The 15,351-nt window shown below is 38.1% G+C and overlaps 1 protein-coding gene across 1 annotated transcript in view; it reads right to left on the bottom strand.

The window, feature by feature from the left end:
* MGAT4A (alpha-1,3-mannosyl-glycoprotein 4-beta-N-acetylglucosaminyltransferase A) overlaps positions 1-15,351 on the bottom strand; it is an 87,014-nt gene that overhangs the window by 34,726 nt on the left and 36,937 nt on the right. The window contains exons 5-7 of the mRNA XM_075426960.1: positions 13,642-13,775; positions 748-794; positions 44-157 (exon numbers count right to left, since the gene is read on the bottom strand). Of these exons, the coding sequence (XP_075283075.1) occupies positions 44-157; positions 748-794; positions 13,642-13,775 (295 nt within the window). The remainder of the gene's footprint in view (positions 1-43; positions 158-747; positions 795-13,641; positions 13,776-15,351) is intronic.

Below are 15,351 nucleotides of genomic sequence, written 5' to 3'. Positions count from 1 at the left end.
GGTGCGGGAGGAGATCGAAAAACATCTGGGGGAATAAACTAACCTCACTCTCTCTTTTGAGTCTCCAAATGTCTCTTTCAAGTTTGTCAAGTCAGGATAGTAAGTTGCAGGAGGGGCTATTACTTCCACCAAGCCAGAATTTATCTCTGTAGAAAACCTGTGAATAGAAACATCCTGAAGTCACATGAGAGATTCTGAGTTCTGTAGTCTTCGTGCTTGCTTTCTGTTGGTACAGTTACTATGTCTGGTTACAACAATGACTTACTCAGACGAGGCATGTAAAATAATAGTAGTATATTAAAAAAATACTGCTTTCCTTAGCATCTTTTTCAGAGCAGTATAGCCTCTTGCCCAATAATCAGAATTCTAACTAGAGTCTAAGCACTTTTTTTGCCTTTCTTTTTTCAGAACTTAGCGAATGCTTTTTTTCTATAGTTCTCTTTGAACATACGGAACACAAGGCCCCAATACAGATGTCACAAATTTCCACTCATGTTAAACCAAGCATACCTGTTTATGTTGCACCAAATAATTTAATCGCATTTATTGTTTTACAGTTTACCTGAATCGCTGCCCCTTAATTTGTTATCTATTACTTTATTATTTGGAAGTCCAAACTGCCAAGAAACAAAAATGCATGATCTCATATTTCCAGAATACTTTTTATTACTTATCACAAGCTGATTTAGGAAAAAAACAGAAAGCAAACCCACCAATAAGCTGTCACCCATGAAAACTACAACTTACTCTTTTTCCAGGCTTGCAACAACACTGTTAACATAATCAAGATCAGTCTGGAAAAAAAACAAACACAAGAAACAAATAGAATACTTAACAGTTTTGGAACTACACTTTAAAAGAACCCAGTAAAATAAACATCGGATGTAGCTGTACGTGAAAATCAATTTCAGCATGTAAGATGTTTGAGTAATACAGCAGCACACCACATATGTAACTATGTCTTAAGTCTAATGGGAGAAGAAACGACTTTTTCTGTAAGCTGAGGGGAATAATATTTGCCTATTACGTGCTTTTAACAGACAGTTCTAACCCAGTTGTTGGTATTTTCTTGCAATCCCTCATGCTCTCAATGACAAAATGATGACTGTGTAGTAAGAACTTCTTCTTCCTGCTATATAATAATAATATATATGAAAATATCACAAAGGAAAGCTTTCTGGAAAACAGGGCATTGAACACAGGCTCTCCTTTCAAAAACACGTCTCCTAAACTTTGCATTTAAAGCGTGGATGCCCCAATGACGGACAGCAATAAACATGGTGTTTTCAGGACTAGGGTTGCTTTTTTGCATCAGAGATTAAACTTGAGGCACTCTCAAATCCTGTTAACCACCCAGTTCTTAAAGATGCACAGATTCTAAAAATTCCGTGCTGTTTAAAATATAAATTGTGAATTTCTGGAGAAGTTTAGATTACCTAAATAATCAGAAACGGTCAATTATTCAACCTATTCACTTGGTCATACACATGCATGCCAGGAAAAGACTTTGTGAACTCTTAAATGAGACTGAAAACCCTAATCTTTGTTATACTTACTAATCTAATAATTTGACATACTTTTTTTTCAGTTTTCAAAAGAAAATTTACAGTCTATAAATCAACCCAGATTCTGGTGGCTCATGACGATTCTGCAGAAATAGCTGCCTTTGAAATGCTGGAAACAAAGGAACAGTTCATACTTTTTCTGATGAATTTGTAATGCAGATTATAATTAAAGGATTATGCACACAGAGAATAAATCCCTCCCAAGCATTTCTATAGAACCAATAATCTTGTTTGACAAAGGTGCTTACCCTCTGATCTTAAAAATCACCACTCCTATTTTTAAAGATTTATTTTTATAAAATCCAACATTATGTCAGTGACGCACACTTCTCCAAAAAGGAGAACAGTGGCTTTCTTCCAAAAGCAGGTTCTAAATACTACAAGCACATGCAAGTAGAAAGTATTTGTCATAAATTTTTCACAGATATTTTCTTCATAAGCGCTATGGCTAGTGGTAGACAGAAGTTCTAATAAGCTTATATGGTGTTCACAATTTAAAACTCATCCTACAGTGAGTTCCACACAAGCAGACTCAAAGGTCCATATCGACCTTGATATATCACTAAGTCTTTAAATACACATATGGATTGTTCATGCACAGTTGACTACTGGAATGGAGTTTAAGACATAACTTTTTCTGCTGTGTACAACAGTTGCAAATAAGTGACCTAGTGACTACCTAAAAATAATTTTAGTATACCCATCTTTAACTGAAACATTTTTTTCTATTTTTTTAAACCTTTAAAACATTAAAAATACAGAAATTGTTGTTTAGTCAACTTAGGACAAAGACAAACAATCTAAATTTCCAGTTGGCATGCCAAACTTTAATTACCCAGTCCAGCATTAATGACTCAAATACTTGTTAAACAGTCCATACTGCAATTGCACAGAAAACCACAAGACTTATATATATGTATATAAAATATATATACATACACATGCAGAGCAGAAACACAGCTACTTTCTATACAGCATTCCAGAGATTAAAATAAATTTCGAACTTCAGCCCAAGTGGAAGCATGTATTTGGTCACAAGTCTGTGCCTTAGCGCAAGTCTCCTTAGACGGAACATAGTTTTGACCTGTTTTGCAGATACACCATGAAGCCTTGCCAGTGCTTTTAAAACCTTACACACTTGTACAGAACACACCACAATCAGAAAGAAAAAAAAAAGAAAAACTGGAGCAAGAGGGGCTTTTTTCCCCTACTTCTCCTTATTTGTTTGCATCACACAAAAGGTTGGCAGTTTCCCAGTCAGAGCTGCAAATAGCTTCACGTTGAAGAGATGTAGCCTGCAGACTTCCAATCTCATATTGTAATCTGTGCTACTGTCACACAACATCAAGATGGTCTGGTCTAGCTGCACTGAACATGAGCTATGGCAAATACCATTGCTGGTTGAGTAGGTAACCTTCCCTGTGAATCAACAATCACTACATCAGCGTAGTGCAAAAGGAGGTGCCACTTTTAGTATGAAAAAGTACATTGAGGTTAAGAGTTGATGCCATTTTTCACACGAGCAAATGCATTAAAACCTTGACACCCTGCCATTATTTCTAAATAAGCAGTTGTATTCATATCTACCAGTAGCATCTGAGATTCCTGACCAGGATTTAAACATCAAACTCTTCCCCTCAAGATAGCAGGTTGACTGCCATCTTTCAACATCAGAACTTCCAGAGGCAACCAATTTTTCTTGTTACCCAGCCTAACACTAAGTGGGATCTTTGCCAACACCCTTCAGCTGTGGACATGTCCCAGGAAGACTGCACTTGTAAGCTATTTCACACAACCACATGAAATAAATATGAGAATATGCAATAAATTTGATCAAGCTGTAACTATAACCAAGGGAAGACGTAACTATACAGAAGACTGTGCAGGGCAGCAACGGAAGGAAATCTGCAACAGCCAGATAATTGTTCTAACCCAAGGATCTTCCATGCAGTATCAATAAATTCAGCTAGTGACTGAAAAGTGACAGAAAAAAACTTACTATTGACCAAAATCTACTCCCCATTTTTGAGGAAGAAAGCATTTACTGCCTTGACAAAAAAAGACCTAAGGTCCTCTTTATCAACCTGCAGGACACAAGACAGCTGAAAATAATTCTGAACTATATATAACATGAAGGAGTAATTCTCTTGTCTTTCCCAAGAACCTTGAACAGGACAAGACAAATCCAGATGAATCAAAAGGAAGCAATCCATGAAAGACAAAATATAACTGTTCTTCAGGCTTCCAGCGAAGATCATTTGGTAGATACCAGGTTGACTTTGGGGCAGCTATGATGAACCTTATTTTGTTTCACAGTATCCTTGTTGCTTGCAACTGTTGAAAGGAATCACAGAATCACAGAATGGTAGGGGTTAGAAGGGACCTCTGGGGTCATCTAGTCCAACCCTCCCGCTGAAGCAGGGTCACCTACAGCAGGCTGCACAGGACCTTGTCCAGGAGGGTCTTGAATATCTCCAGAGAAGGAGACTCCACAACCTCCCTGGGCAGCCTGTTCCAGTGCTCCGTCACCCTCAGAGGGAAGAAGTTCTTCCTCATATTCAGATGGAACTTCCTCTGCTTCAGTTTGTGCCCATTGCCCCTTGTTCTGTCACTGGGCACTACTGAAAAGAGTTTGGCCCCATCCTCCTAACACCCACCCTTCAGATATTTGTAAGCATTTATAAGGTCCCCTATGTCCCTGCTCATCCCAACCAAAGCAGCACAACCTGTATGACTACAGCTATGAATGTTTTTGTCTACCAAATCCGAAGGCAATAATAAAACCAGAATTTTTCCTTAGTGAAACTCTCAAGGTTGAAGATCAAATAATCCCTAGGATTTTGGGACCCAAGACAAAGAAGCAAAAATGAACATTTTAAGAATTGATCTTTTTAAATCAATTAAATGCAAAATTGTGACAGTCCACAACCAAAGAGTTAACAGTGCCAGCCACAAACATGCATCTTATCAATGAATCATATGCAGCCTTGCAAACAAGTTTGTCTTGTTAGGTGGATCTCTGGGAACTGATGAAAGGCATAAGTAGGGGTGGTTATTTCAGTATCAGAAGTTCAAATCTTTCCACCTGTTCTTTCTTCCTAGACATACAAAATTACTGATCTCTCAGAGAAAGCAAGAACAACCTGGAGTGAGACATGCTCCTTTTTTCATTCATACCAGGTCAGACCAAAGACTGATCCAGCTCAGCATCTTGCTTCCAGCAGCAGTAGCCATTAACAGATACACAGCAAAGAATAAGAACAGAATAAGCATATACAATGCTCCCTCCTGCTACCACCCATGCTCCGACTACCTTCAATTCAGGTTACTTCCCGAGACAGATGTGATTTTGTGTTTTTAATATTCCTCAGCAGACTCCTCTTCAAGATACCTTGCCAGTATCCCCTTGAGCCTATCTAAACTTTCAGCAAGAAAAGCAGATTTCAGCTTATGAGATCTATGGAGTTTCAAAAGCCTGTGAACATGGCAGCATCTAAGGTTTAACTCCTTACATCAGCATTTTTGATGAGACACACACATTGAGTGCTTTGATGAATCTCTCTAAAAGAAAACCGAGAGTCTGTCGTGGAACCAACTGAAGTGTCAGTCTATCAGTGAAATAAGTTTTTAAATTTCCTCAGTTTTCATAAGATGCTGCCCTACAATTCTCTCAAGTACCTTCTCTAGTTTAGGTAAGGCTACATTTCAAATTTGCAATCATCCTAAGGTTTGTCTGAACAAAACACACAAAGAACCGGAGCAGTAATGAACTTTCCAATCATTTTTATTGATTTTTATGAGTGAGAGTGTTCATAGCAAAGTAGTAGAACAGATTAGCTAGCAGACAAAACAAGAGGTTAGAAAGTTCTGATCAACAGCTAGCCAACTGTCAGACAAAACCACAATTTCTAGATTTAAGAATGAACCCTTTTGTACTGTTAAATCCTACCTACTTCATACTTTCAAGAATGACAGAAGGTAGACTGTTTCTCAAAATGTGAGGAAAACCATGATATTTTAGACCAAAGGCCTATCTACTGTCTTAGCCAGTAGCAGATGCATAGAAGAAAAAAGATGCAAATATAGAATCATAAATTATCTCAAGCTGGGAGGGACCCATAAACATCATCAAGTCCATCTCCCTGCTCCTCATAGGACTACCTGAAACTAAAACATATGACTAAAAGCATCACCTTGAACGCTTCTTGAACTCTGACAGGCTTGATGCTGTGACCACTGCCCTGGGGAGCCTGTTCCAGTGACAGACTACCCTCTCAGTGAAGAACGTCAGAGAGATTTAGATTGGATATTAGGAAAAATTTCTTTATTGAAAAAGTGGTCAGGCATTGCAATAGGCTACCAAGGGAAGTGGTGGAGTCACCATCCCTCGAGGTGTTCTAAAAACATGTAGATATGGCACTTCAGGACATGATTTAGCAGGCATGGTGGTGTTGGGTTGACAGTTGGACTTGATGATCTTAGAGGTCTTTTCCAACCTTAATGATTCTATGATTCTAACCTTTTCCTACTGTCCAGTCTGAACTTCCCCTAATGTAGCTTCATTCCATTTCCTCGTGTCCTATCGCTGGTCACCAGAGAAAGGAGGTCAGCACCTCCCGCTCTGCTGCCCCCCGTAAGGAAGCTGTAGATGGCAGTGAGGTCACCCCTCAGCGTCCTCTTCTCCAAGTTGAACAAGACAAGCAACCCCAGCTGCTCCTTGTAAGTTTTGGCCTTGTAACCTTTCACCATCTTGGTTGCCCTTCTCTGGACACACTCTAATAATCTGACATCCTTCATATTGAGGTGCCCAAAACTGCACACAGTACTTGAGGTGGGGCCGCACCAGCGCAGCGCAGAGTGCAGCAAACAAGATGTGTACAGAATGAACCTTCCTTCCTTTCATATACCTCCCAGTTCTCAGTAATCAACAGTTTATATTTTCCTAGGCCTGACTAGTATCCATACCACTATATTCCAAAGCTTCTCCTGGATCTGGTCTTTGTGAATTTGCCTGATTGATTTCAGAACCCATCTACTCACTTGTATTTCACAATATCCAGTAGCAAGAAGGTCCACAATTTAGCTATGTACCAAATCAAAAATACTACCTTTGTTTTAGAATTTGCCTCTTAATTTCATTTAGCAGCACCTAGGTTGCACCTGTCACCATGTCAAACTGAGAATTGGTTCTAATCCACATACATAAAATCTAAATGAGCAAAACAGTGAGTCCAATCAGAGCTGGAGCCAGTCTGACACGCAGGCAGGGCAAGCACACAAATACTCTGCATCAGACCATACAAGACATGGTCTTGAACTCTAGCAGTACCAACAAGACATGGTACTGCCGCAAGAAACAAATATAGCCTTGGAGTTCAGACATCTGCCTTCCATTGTAAAGCATGGGATTCCTGGCCCTGCTTTTATTTTCTGTCTCACCCCTCCTGAAACAACTTCTCTAGTGATACTGGACACATTATAAATTAAATTTTCCTTAGTTTGCCACTAAGCACTACTCTTACCCCAATTCCCATGACTTTTCCACCCAACATCATCAGAAGTGCTGAACATGGGTCTTTGGCAATATGAAGTGCTACAGAATGGCAGCTGCCATGAAAAATTACACTGTGTGCACCAACATTGGCACCTGGCTAGTGAAAAACTTCATTTTCACATTAGGTTCTCCAAATGGGGAGAAGAAAAACACAACAAAAACCACAGAAAAGCAAATAAAAAATGACAGTATGCCACAATACAGTGCACAACCAATGTAATTGTAGCATTTTCTTTTTCTGGAAATTTGACTTGCAATCTTAGCTTTTTCTAAAGCTACAATTTAGTTGAGGGAGGGGATTCTGCCCCTCTACTCTGCTCTGGTGAGACCCCATCTGGAGTCCTGCATCCAGCTCTGGAGCCCTCAGCACAAGAAGGACATGGAGCTGTTGGAGCAGCTCCAGAGGATGGACACAAAAATGATCAAAGGGATGGAACACCTCTACTGTGAGGAAAGGCTGAAAGAGTTGGGGCTGTTCAGCCTGGAGAAGAGAAGGCTGCAGGGAGACCTTATAGCAGCCTTTCAGTACCTGAAGAAGGTTTACAAGAACGCTGGAGAGGGACTTTTTACAAGCACATGTAGTGACAGGACAAGTGGTAATGGCTTAAAACTGAAAGAAGATAGATTTAGGTTAGATATAAGAAAGAAATTCTATACGACGAGAGTGGTGAGGCACTGGAACAGGTTGTCCAGAGAAGCTGTGGATGCCCCCTCCCTGGAAGTCTTCAAGGCCAGGTTGGACGGGGCTTTGAGCAACCTGGTCTAGTGGAAGATGTCCCTGCCCACGGCAGGGTGGTTGGAACTAGCTAACGTTTAAGGTCTCTTTCAACCCAAACCATTCTGTGATTCTATGAATTTTCCAGATGCATATGGAAATGTTCTGCAAAATGTACAAGTTTTCAAGCAGCTGACTGCTTTGAGAAGGGCAGCTGGACGAGATGATCTTCTAGAGGTCCCTTCCAATCTCAGTGATTCTCTGAATCTCAGATCTTGCTTTGGCAGATCAAACCTCTGTTTGGATTAAATTTCTATTTCAGTTGTTAAAAAGAGTCAGTTTTAGGATGAGAAGTGCATATAGAAGCAAAGATGGCACTAAAATTCCAAAGATTTTTTTCACAAGCCACTAGGAAAGGAAATTAAGATGCAGAATATCAAAATATTACAAATTCAAGAAGAGAAGCTACAGGGAAAGAGGGGGAAAATTCAGACATTAACTGTGCAGTACATGCTATACAACGTGGTTTATCTAGACTGTTAGATTATCCATATCTTAATTCTTAAAGGAAATCTATTATAAGTAAGTCTTAATTTATCCAAGAACATCTTCCAAAAAAAAAAAAAAAAAAGAAAAAAAAATCCCTGGGAAACAACCATGCTAATCTTCAAAGCATCATCATTTCATTGCTTACTAATTTCTAAAATTTTATTTGATCTTTCATCATCCCTGTAGAATAGGGCCGGAATAATTTTACAATGTATTTTAAAAAATAAGAAACAATGCAAAATTAAACAGCCTCCAGAAAACGCAAAACAAACATGTATTTGCCCTGAAACAATGAAAGTACATATGAATATAAATACCTATATACACGGCATTAAAATTAATATAAGAAAAAGCAGACACTGAAGTAACATTTGGACCTATTTTTGGATATTTCTGCAGTGAAGAAAAAGCCATAAGTAATAAGAGTGCAGCAGTGGTTTCCAGTGGTTGTAACAGTGTACGGATATAAATAAAGCCTGTGGAAAAAGATAATAATATCTGTTAGAGTTCAACAAATGCAGCTAAAAAAAAAAATTATTTTCAGGAATACAGTGTCTGCTTTCAGATCCGAAGCAGCAAGATCAGGGAATACACAGATAAATACAGGGAACATGAGAACAAGATGCAAAGAAAAAAACAGGAACACAGAATACTGTCATAACACAGCCCTCTAATGTTACATAAGCAAAATGTAGCCTGTGTGTCCTACATGAGCTAATGATTTCATCCCTCTCTTACTGAAAGTCCCCACTCTACTACTCTACCCTGCTCTACAGTAATAAATATCTTTCTCTCTCCAGTAACGTCTGTGATTAATTCAATTCAGTTCAGGACAGGGTTTCACAATGCAAAGCCTTTGGCAGCAATAGTGGGAATACAAATATACTCTTGTATCACTCCACTGTTGTTTGTCCCTGCCCTTGCGCCCTGGATGGCAGTTCCTCAATCATGAGGGCATATGTCCATATGGATTCTGCCGTGAACCACGGCACCACATCAGAGCACAAGTTTAGCTTTCAAGAAGGCCAGCCAGAATAAAAATGTCAAGGGACAATTCAAAACACGACATTCATTATGTTAGTGTCATATAGCCTTCTATTAGTTTTGTGCATATTACAAATGAAGCCTGGTGCAGTCAGATCTTTTGAGGACTAGGAATACACTCTCCATGGCAGCTCCACGAAGGGGCAGCTTTCAAGTTTTCAACAATTAGCAGAAAGAATGGAACATCTCTGTAGTCGGGATGATACTAATACATCTGAGTTGAGAGCGAGAGAGACAAAATTCTCCCTTGTTTTCTACGAAGAGATCTGCTGATCAAAGAGATCTATAATTGAGGTCCAGAGCAAAAAGAGGTGAAAATACAGGTGTATTTATTTTGCTGGAGAAGTTTTCCATATGTTAACACATGCGAAACAGGTTCAGCAAGGTTTGACTCAGTATGTGCGCTCAGTGCTTCATTTGCTGAGGCTTTGTTCATATCCGTGCACAGGATGCCTGGGTACCTGTGTCATGCTGACCCAACCAGTACAGAAACTTTTCCAAAGAAATAATAAAGAAAAAAAGATTCTCCACTAAAGGACAGAGAAAACACTATTAACGATTAACATCTTTTAATTCATCAGCCACTGTTTACATGAAGAGATGACACAGTGACAGTAAAAAATATTCAAGATACGCAAGTTCTTCTAGCCTAAAATGAATTACATACACATGAAACAACAGAGTAAGATTTGAATAAGCAATATGCAAGAAAGTATAACATATGGACTAGTGCTCCAAGAACAAATGGGTCATCAATTATTGCCTAGTCAGATGCAATCAGCAGCGTACAGAATTAGCAAAATGCTTTTGCATACCTGTAGTTTCTTCTGATTCTTACTGAAATGATTTGTCTTTCTGATACTTTTGGTCAAATCAAGGGTTTTCAAATATACACTGATCACTGTTTTTACAAAAGACTGTGCTAAGTGCAGTCACTGATTAATGAAGTGGACTGACAAAAATTTGTGGTATATTTAGAGCAAGTCTAAGATGCATTTTCTTCATGGTAAATGAGATCCACCCACAGGAAAAAAATAAATTTGCTTAGATACCAGAAAAGTATTTTAATTTCTCTCATATATATACACACACACACACACTACCGAATATGTGTTGCTTCCCTATGATGATGTCAAGTACTTCAAAACCATGTTTCTCATGTTAATTACAAATGCTATTAAGTAATAATACTAGACAACCATTTTAATCTGGAGTTCATAGTTTCTGAAACCTAGAGCCTATAGTTTATTCTGAAAGCAAGTTCTCATATAGAGCAGGTTTATGAGATTTGAATCTCTTGTTTCAAGTCATCCGATGAGCGTATGAACTAGCTAGACAGTGAAGAGGAATAAAGATTTGTAAGTATAGATTTATAATGAATCATGCCTATTTAATAGTCATCCTAATGAATACCTGCAAATTATTCTGCAATATAGTTATTTTAACAAATTGGGGAACACAGGCATATGTCAGTTACTGGGACAATTGCACAGTTTACTGTCAAGCAATTCTAGTAATTATTTAAATTGGTGATTAGATATCACAGCAGCTGAGATATTTTAGAATTCCTTGAACTTCCAGTATGGAAATTTACTGTGTATAATTACATTACTGAGAAATATCCATACAGTAAATGAATACGCAGATCTCTCTATTTAGCAACTGTAATGCATCTATATTTACTAGCTCATCTGTTTACACTGCTCGTGCTGTTTGCAGAAGGCCATTAGTCTTAACTTTCAACTTATTTTCTAGTAAAAAAGTCAAATTTACAACAAAGGAGTGAGACTGAACCGCTAAAAAACCCAGCAGGATTAAAAGATTTTTTTAGGGTGCTTAGCACAGAGATTACAGCCCATGACTATGGCTCCCAGCAATGCTTCTTAAACTGTCAATTTGATTTCTCAAATAAAGTCAGTAAGAAAATACTAAAATCCTTTTAAAATACCATTTTTCACATAATTCTCTTGTAAAAACATTTTTCTGAAGTCTTACGCTTTTTTTGTGATTGGTACAAGCTATAGATAAAGCACAGATAGTAATTTTAAGCTTATTAGCAAAATTACCTAACTTCACACCACGACTACTTCTTGTAGTACTTAAACTGCACAGATGTTGAGCAGAGGCCATTCCTTTTTTTAGAAACTTTTGCCATCATTTTTAATACAAGCACAGTTGGTGAAAGTCCTAATGTATTTTATAAAAGCCTTCATTAATACACACAGCTTAACGATAGCAATAGTCTAACGCATTTTAGGCTAGGAAACCCCACAGATAATGCTGTTTTAAAACCTAAAGCCCCTCCTTTTGTTTAAGGAGAAACAGAAGTCCACCAGGGGAGTAGACCTTCCTTCAAAGAGCGAGAGAAAATGCTTAATATACCTACACTTTTCCTCTTGCAGAAGCAAGCTGAAATATACAGCCTAAATCAGAAAAAACACAGCATAGTTCAGGATGAAGTATGTGCTGTACCATATTAATCATTGAAAGAGTTCCCTGTAGCCATTACAAAATAAACTATAAGATATTGAACTTAAGAAAACGTAAAACAGGGTCAACGAAATAGTAAAGCAGGGAAGAGATAAAACTGGACGGAGAAAAGAAAAAGAAATGCAAATCTAAGGAAAGGTTATAACAGGACAAGAATTTAAACTTATGTTCTTCACATTTTCCCAGACATTCATGGCTTGCAGTGCACACAGCAGGTAAGTGAGTAAGCACTTAGGGCTGCTCTCAGAGAGGTAGATACAGAGACAAGATGCAGAAGGTAACAGCATCCCAACTCCAAAGCAATCCACACAATTCTCCTTGGACACAGAAGAAATAGCTCCCATGTTAAAATGTTCAGTTCTTTCACAGTCACTGTTGTAGAATCATTCCCAAGATGAAAGAGAATTTCACACCACCTCAAAGTAAGAAAGTTATTTAGCTATGGAAAACTTGGGTATAGCAATATGGCATGCCTAAGGTGACAAGAGAAACTTGTGCACCTGGGGACACTTCACTCCTAAGTTTTGTAGAAGACAGAGAATCCAACGATAACACACTGTCTTCACAGCTCAGACTTCCTTAAGCAAAACAAAATCAAACTGCAGCTTTAAATCTTGAAAAGAAGCCACACTAACAGGCAATAAAATTACTCCAACTAACACAGGAAAGAAAAACCCAGCATTCCAGTAATTCAGAATAAATTCTGTTCTCTTGATATTCTCAACCAACAAATGTTTTAAAAGCATTTTCTGCAGAAAAGCAGAATTTATCCAAACAGATAGTTTTGGATTGTCAAGAAAAAGAAAACAGCAATTTACATTAGAAAACCATAGGAATCAGTTCTCAGGTACAGGTAAAAAGTTTACAAACTCACCAAGAAAAGCTTTAAAATGTGCTGATAACAGAAGTATTAAAATGCCTATCTATTTTTCCACTGATTCATCCCTGAATGGACACTAGCTCACAGGATTAAAATCATTTTCAGTTATAACTGAAGGATTTGAATTTTATTCCGAGGGACTCATAATACACTGTTTTAGTAGAGCACTATATGGTTAGATGGATGAAGGTCAAACATACATATAAATCTCCCACTCTCCAAGTCAGACTTCTGAGAAAAACTTACAGATCAAAAGAAGTATATACAATTCCCAGCAGCCAACAGAATTATTTCTGAAAGCACTCTATCATTTTCCTGAATGTGATTTCCACTAAATCAGAGCCAAACTGACCAAACAGTCTGACTGAACACTATTTGAATTCATCCATGAAAAAGGTCTGGACTAACAATATCCATACTGTCCTGAGAATAAAATCAGCACACCATCTGTGCCTAACATCTCAAACTGCAGCACTCATTTGACAAAGGATTACCCAGTAGCATGAAGAGAATGAGAAGAATCCTCCCTACAACACCAGAGTCCCCTAGCCATTATTTTGATGTTGGAGGAGTAAGGTAATATGAATAAGCATCAAAAGATCTGCAAAATAACCAGTCTACTGAATTCATGTCTACTATTCCCTTGATAAATACAAAAAACTGGGTTCTTCAGGATCATTTCTTTCAGAAACACAAGACTGACACTGTCTCCTTTTCGTGGAAGGAGAAGACAGTTATCTGTCTACATCTTGAAGAAAAAGTAGATCCTCATCAATTCCTGAAAGGAGTAGTGCTTGTAATTAAAGGCAGGTTAGAAATTGTATAAGAATATTTAAGTGGTTACCTCTCCTATAAAGACAACCATAACACAATCCAGTTTTTCTTCGGGGGACAGCTTATCAATAAGGGAGTGAAGAGTTTCTGTAAGGTAAGACTTGACTTTTCTTTTGACTGTAGGTATTCCCATTACAATGGAAACTGAAATCAAACAAACCACAAACGTACTTTCAGTGATTTCATACATAAGATAGAAAACAAAAATCTTACCTCTTAATAAAGCATTGCTTAAGAAATGTAGAGTTAAATGATGGAGATAACAGTAATTAAGAATAGTTTAAAAATATACCACCCATCATCAGGAGCATGATTAGCATAATTACCACCAACGCTCAGAGAGAACACAGCAAACAAAAAAAAGTAAACCTAGACATGCCAGATTATTGCATAGGTAATAATCAACAAGCATAGTATTAATCAGATAAGGTGCACCAAGACTTGTAGTGATTAAACTCCCTAACTCAGTTTCATTTTCAAACTGGCATAACTGTTCTTCACAACTCCAGTATTTCACTTCTCGGATGTCATCTTTTAAAATGACACTGATGAAAAACTCTATTACCTTCCTTGCACCTGATATGGGTTCTTCTAGAAAAATAAGTCCAGGTCATCAGAATTGCCTGGAGATTCCTCACTGAAATCTCTCATCCCTGTTAAAAGCACCTCAAATGCAGAGCAATCTGGCCCCAGCTACAACACCACGAACACACACATTTCAGCTGGGCATTTGACTCACGTTCCTTAACTTTCCCATAGTCTTTCTTCAGCACCCCACTCCATACCCAGGGCTGGCTACCTGCTAGGAACTCAGCAGATAGCAGCAGGAACATGGTAAAATGATAAATCAGACTTCATGAGGTCAGCACCAGCGTTCTGAGCCATGTATGTGAAATTATTTACCACATCATAAATATATAAAATCAAACAACTATTAAAAATGTTGCTTACCCTTCCTTATAGAGCCTGCTTTTCCTAGCAACTACACATTAACAAGCTCTGAATTTTTAAAACAAGCACTCAAAAAGCACAGTGACCAGGAAAGGGGAAAATGGGAAAAAGATTTTAACTCAGAATTTCCTCCCTCTTTTTAATGAAATAATCCTGATTCCAATTTCTATTTTGTAATTTGAGACTTGTCATATATTTCCAGTGGGATATAATACAGGCTTCACTTAAAACAATAAAGGGATACGAGCCTTTTCCTTCCTGAATAACAACATTGAAATAAATGGTGTTTATAGTCATAAAAATAACCCTATAGCTTGAGCCTGCACATTTGTCACACAGACATGCCTTCTGTTAAAAGAAGGAGCAACCAAACTTAGTGAAGTAATAAAAAAAATACAGGCCAGGAGTAACTAACGATTCTTTTAAAAGCAAGGAGGGGGGGAAAATTAAAAAAAAGGCCTAGTGGACAACCAAACAAGCCACTCAAGTCAGATGGCACACAGAGAAATAAGGATTCATTGGTGGGGCCTTCAAGCTTAGACACACTCACACACATACGCTTTGAGATATATCAGCTTGGTTGGGCTTTACGGTATTTATTTTCCAAAGCTCCAAGAGTGGGGCTCCACGGAGCTATCCTAGTGACCGAAGCTCAGAATTCGAGAGGATTAGGAAGAAAAAAAGAGGGATCACTAGTACTGCAGCACAACACTGATTTATTTTTTTTCCCCTCCAATGAATGCCTGCATTTTATTGATGCAATTATATC

Source organism: Opisthocomus hoazin, chromosome 1 (genome assembly GCF_030867145.1).
Source record: "Opisthocomus hoazin isolate bOpiHoa1 chromosome 1, bOpiHoa1.hap1, whole genome shotgun sequence".
Taxonomy (NCBI): Eukaryota; Metazoa; Chordata; class Aves; order Opisthocomiformes; family Opisthocomidae; genus Opisthocomus; species Opisthocomus hoazin.
Note: the sequence above shows the minus strand (reverse complement) of the source record. Positions and strands in the feature narration are given on the sequence as shown.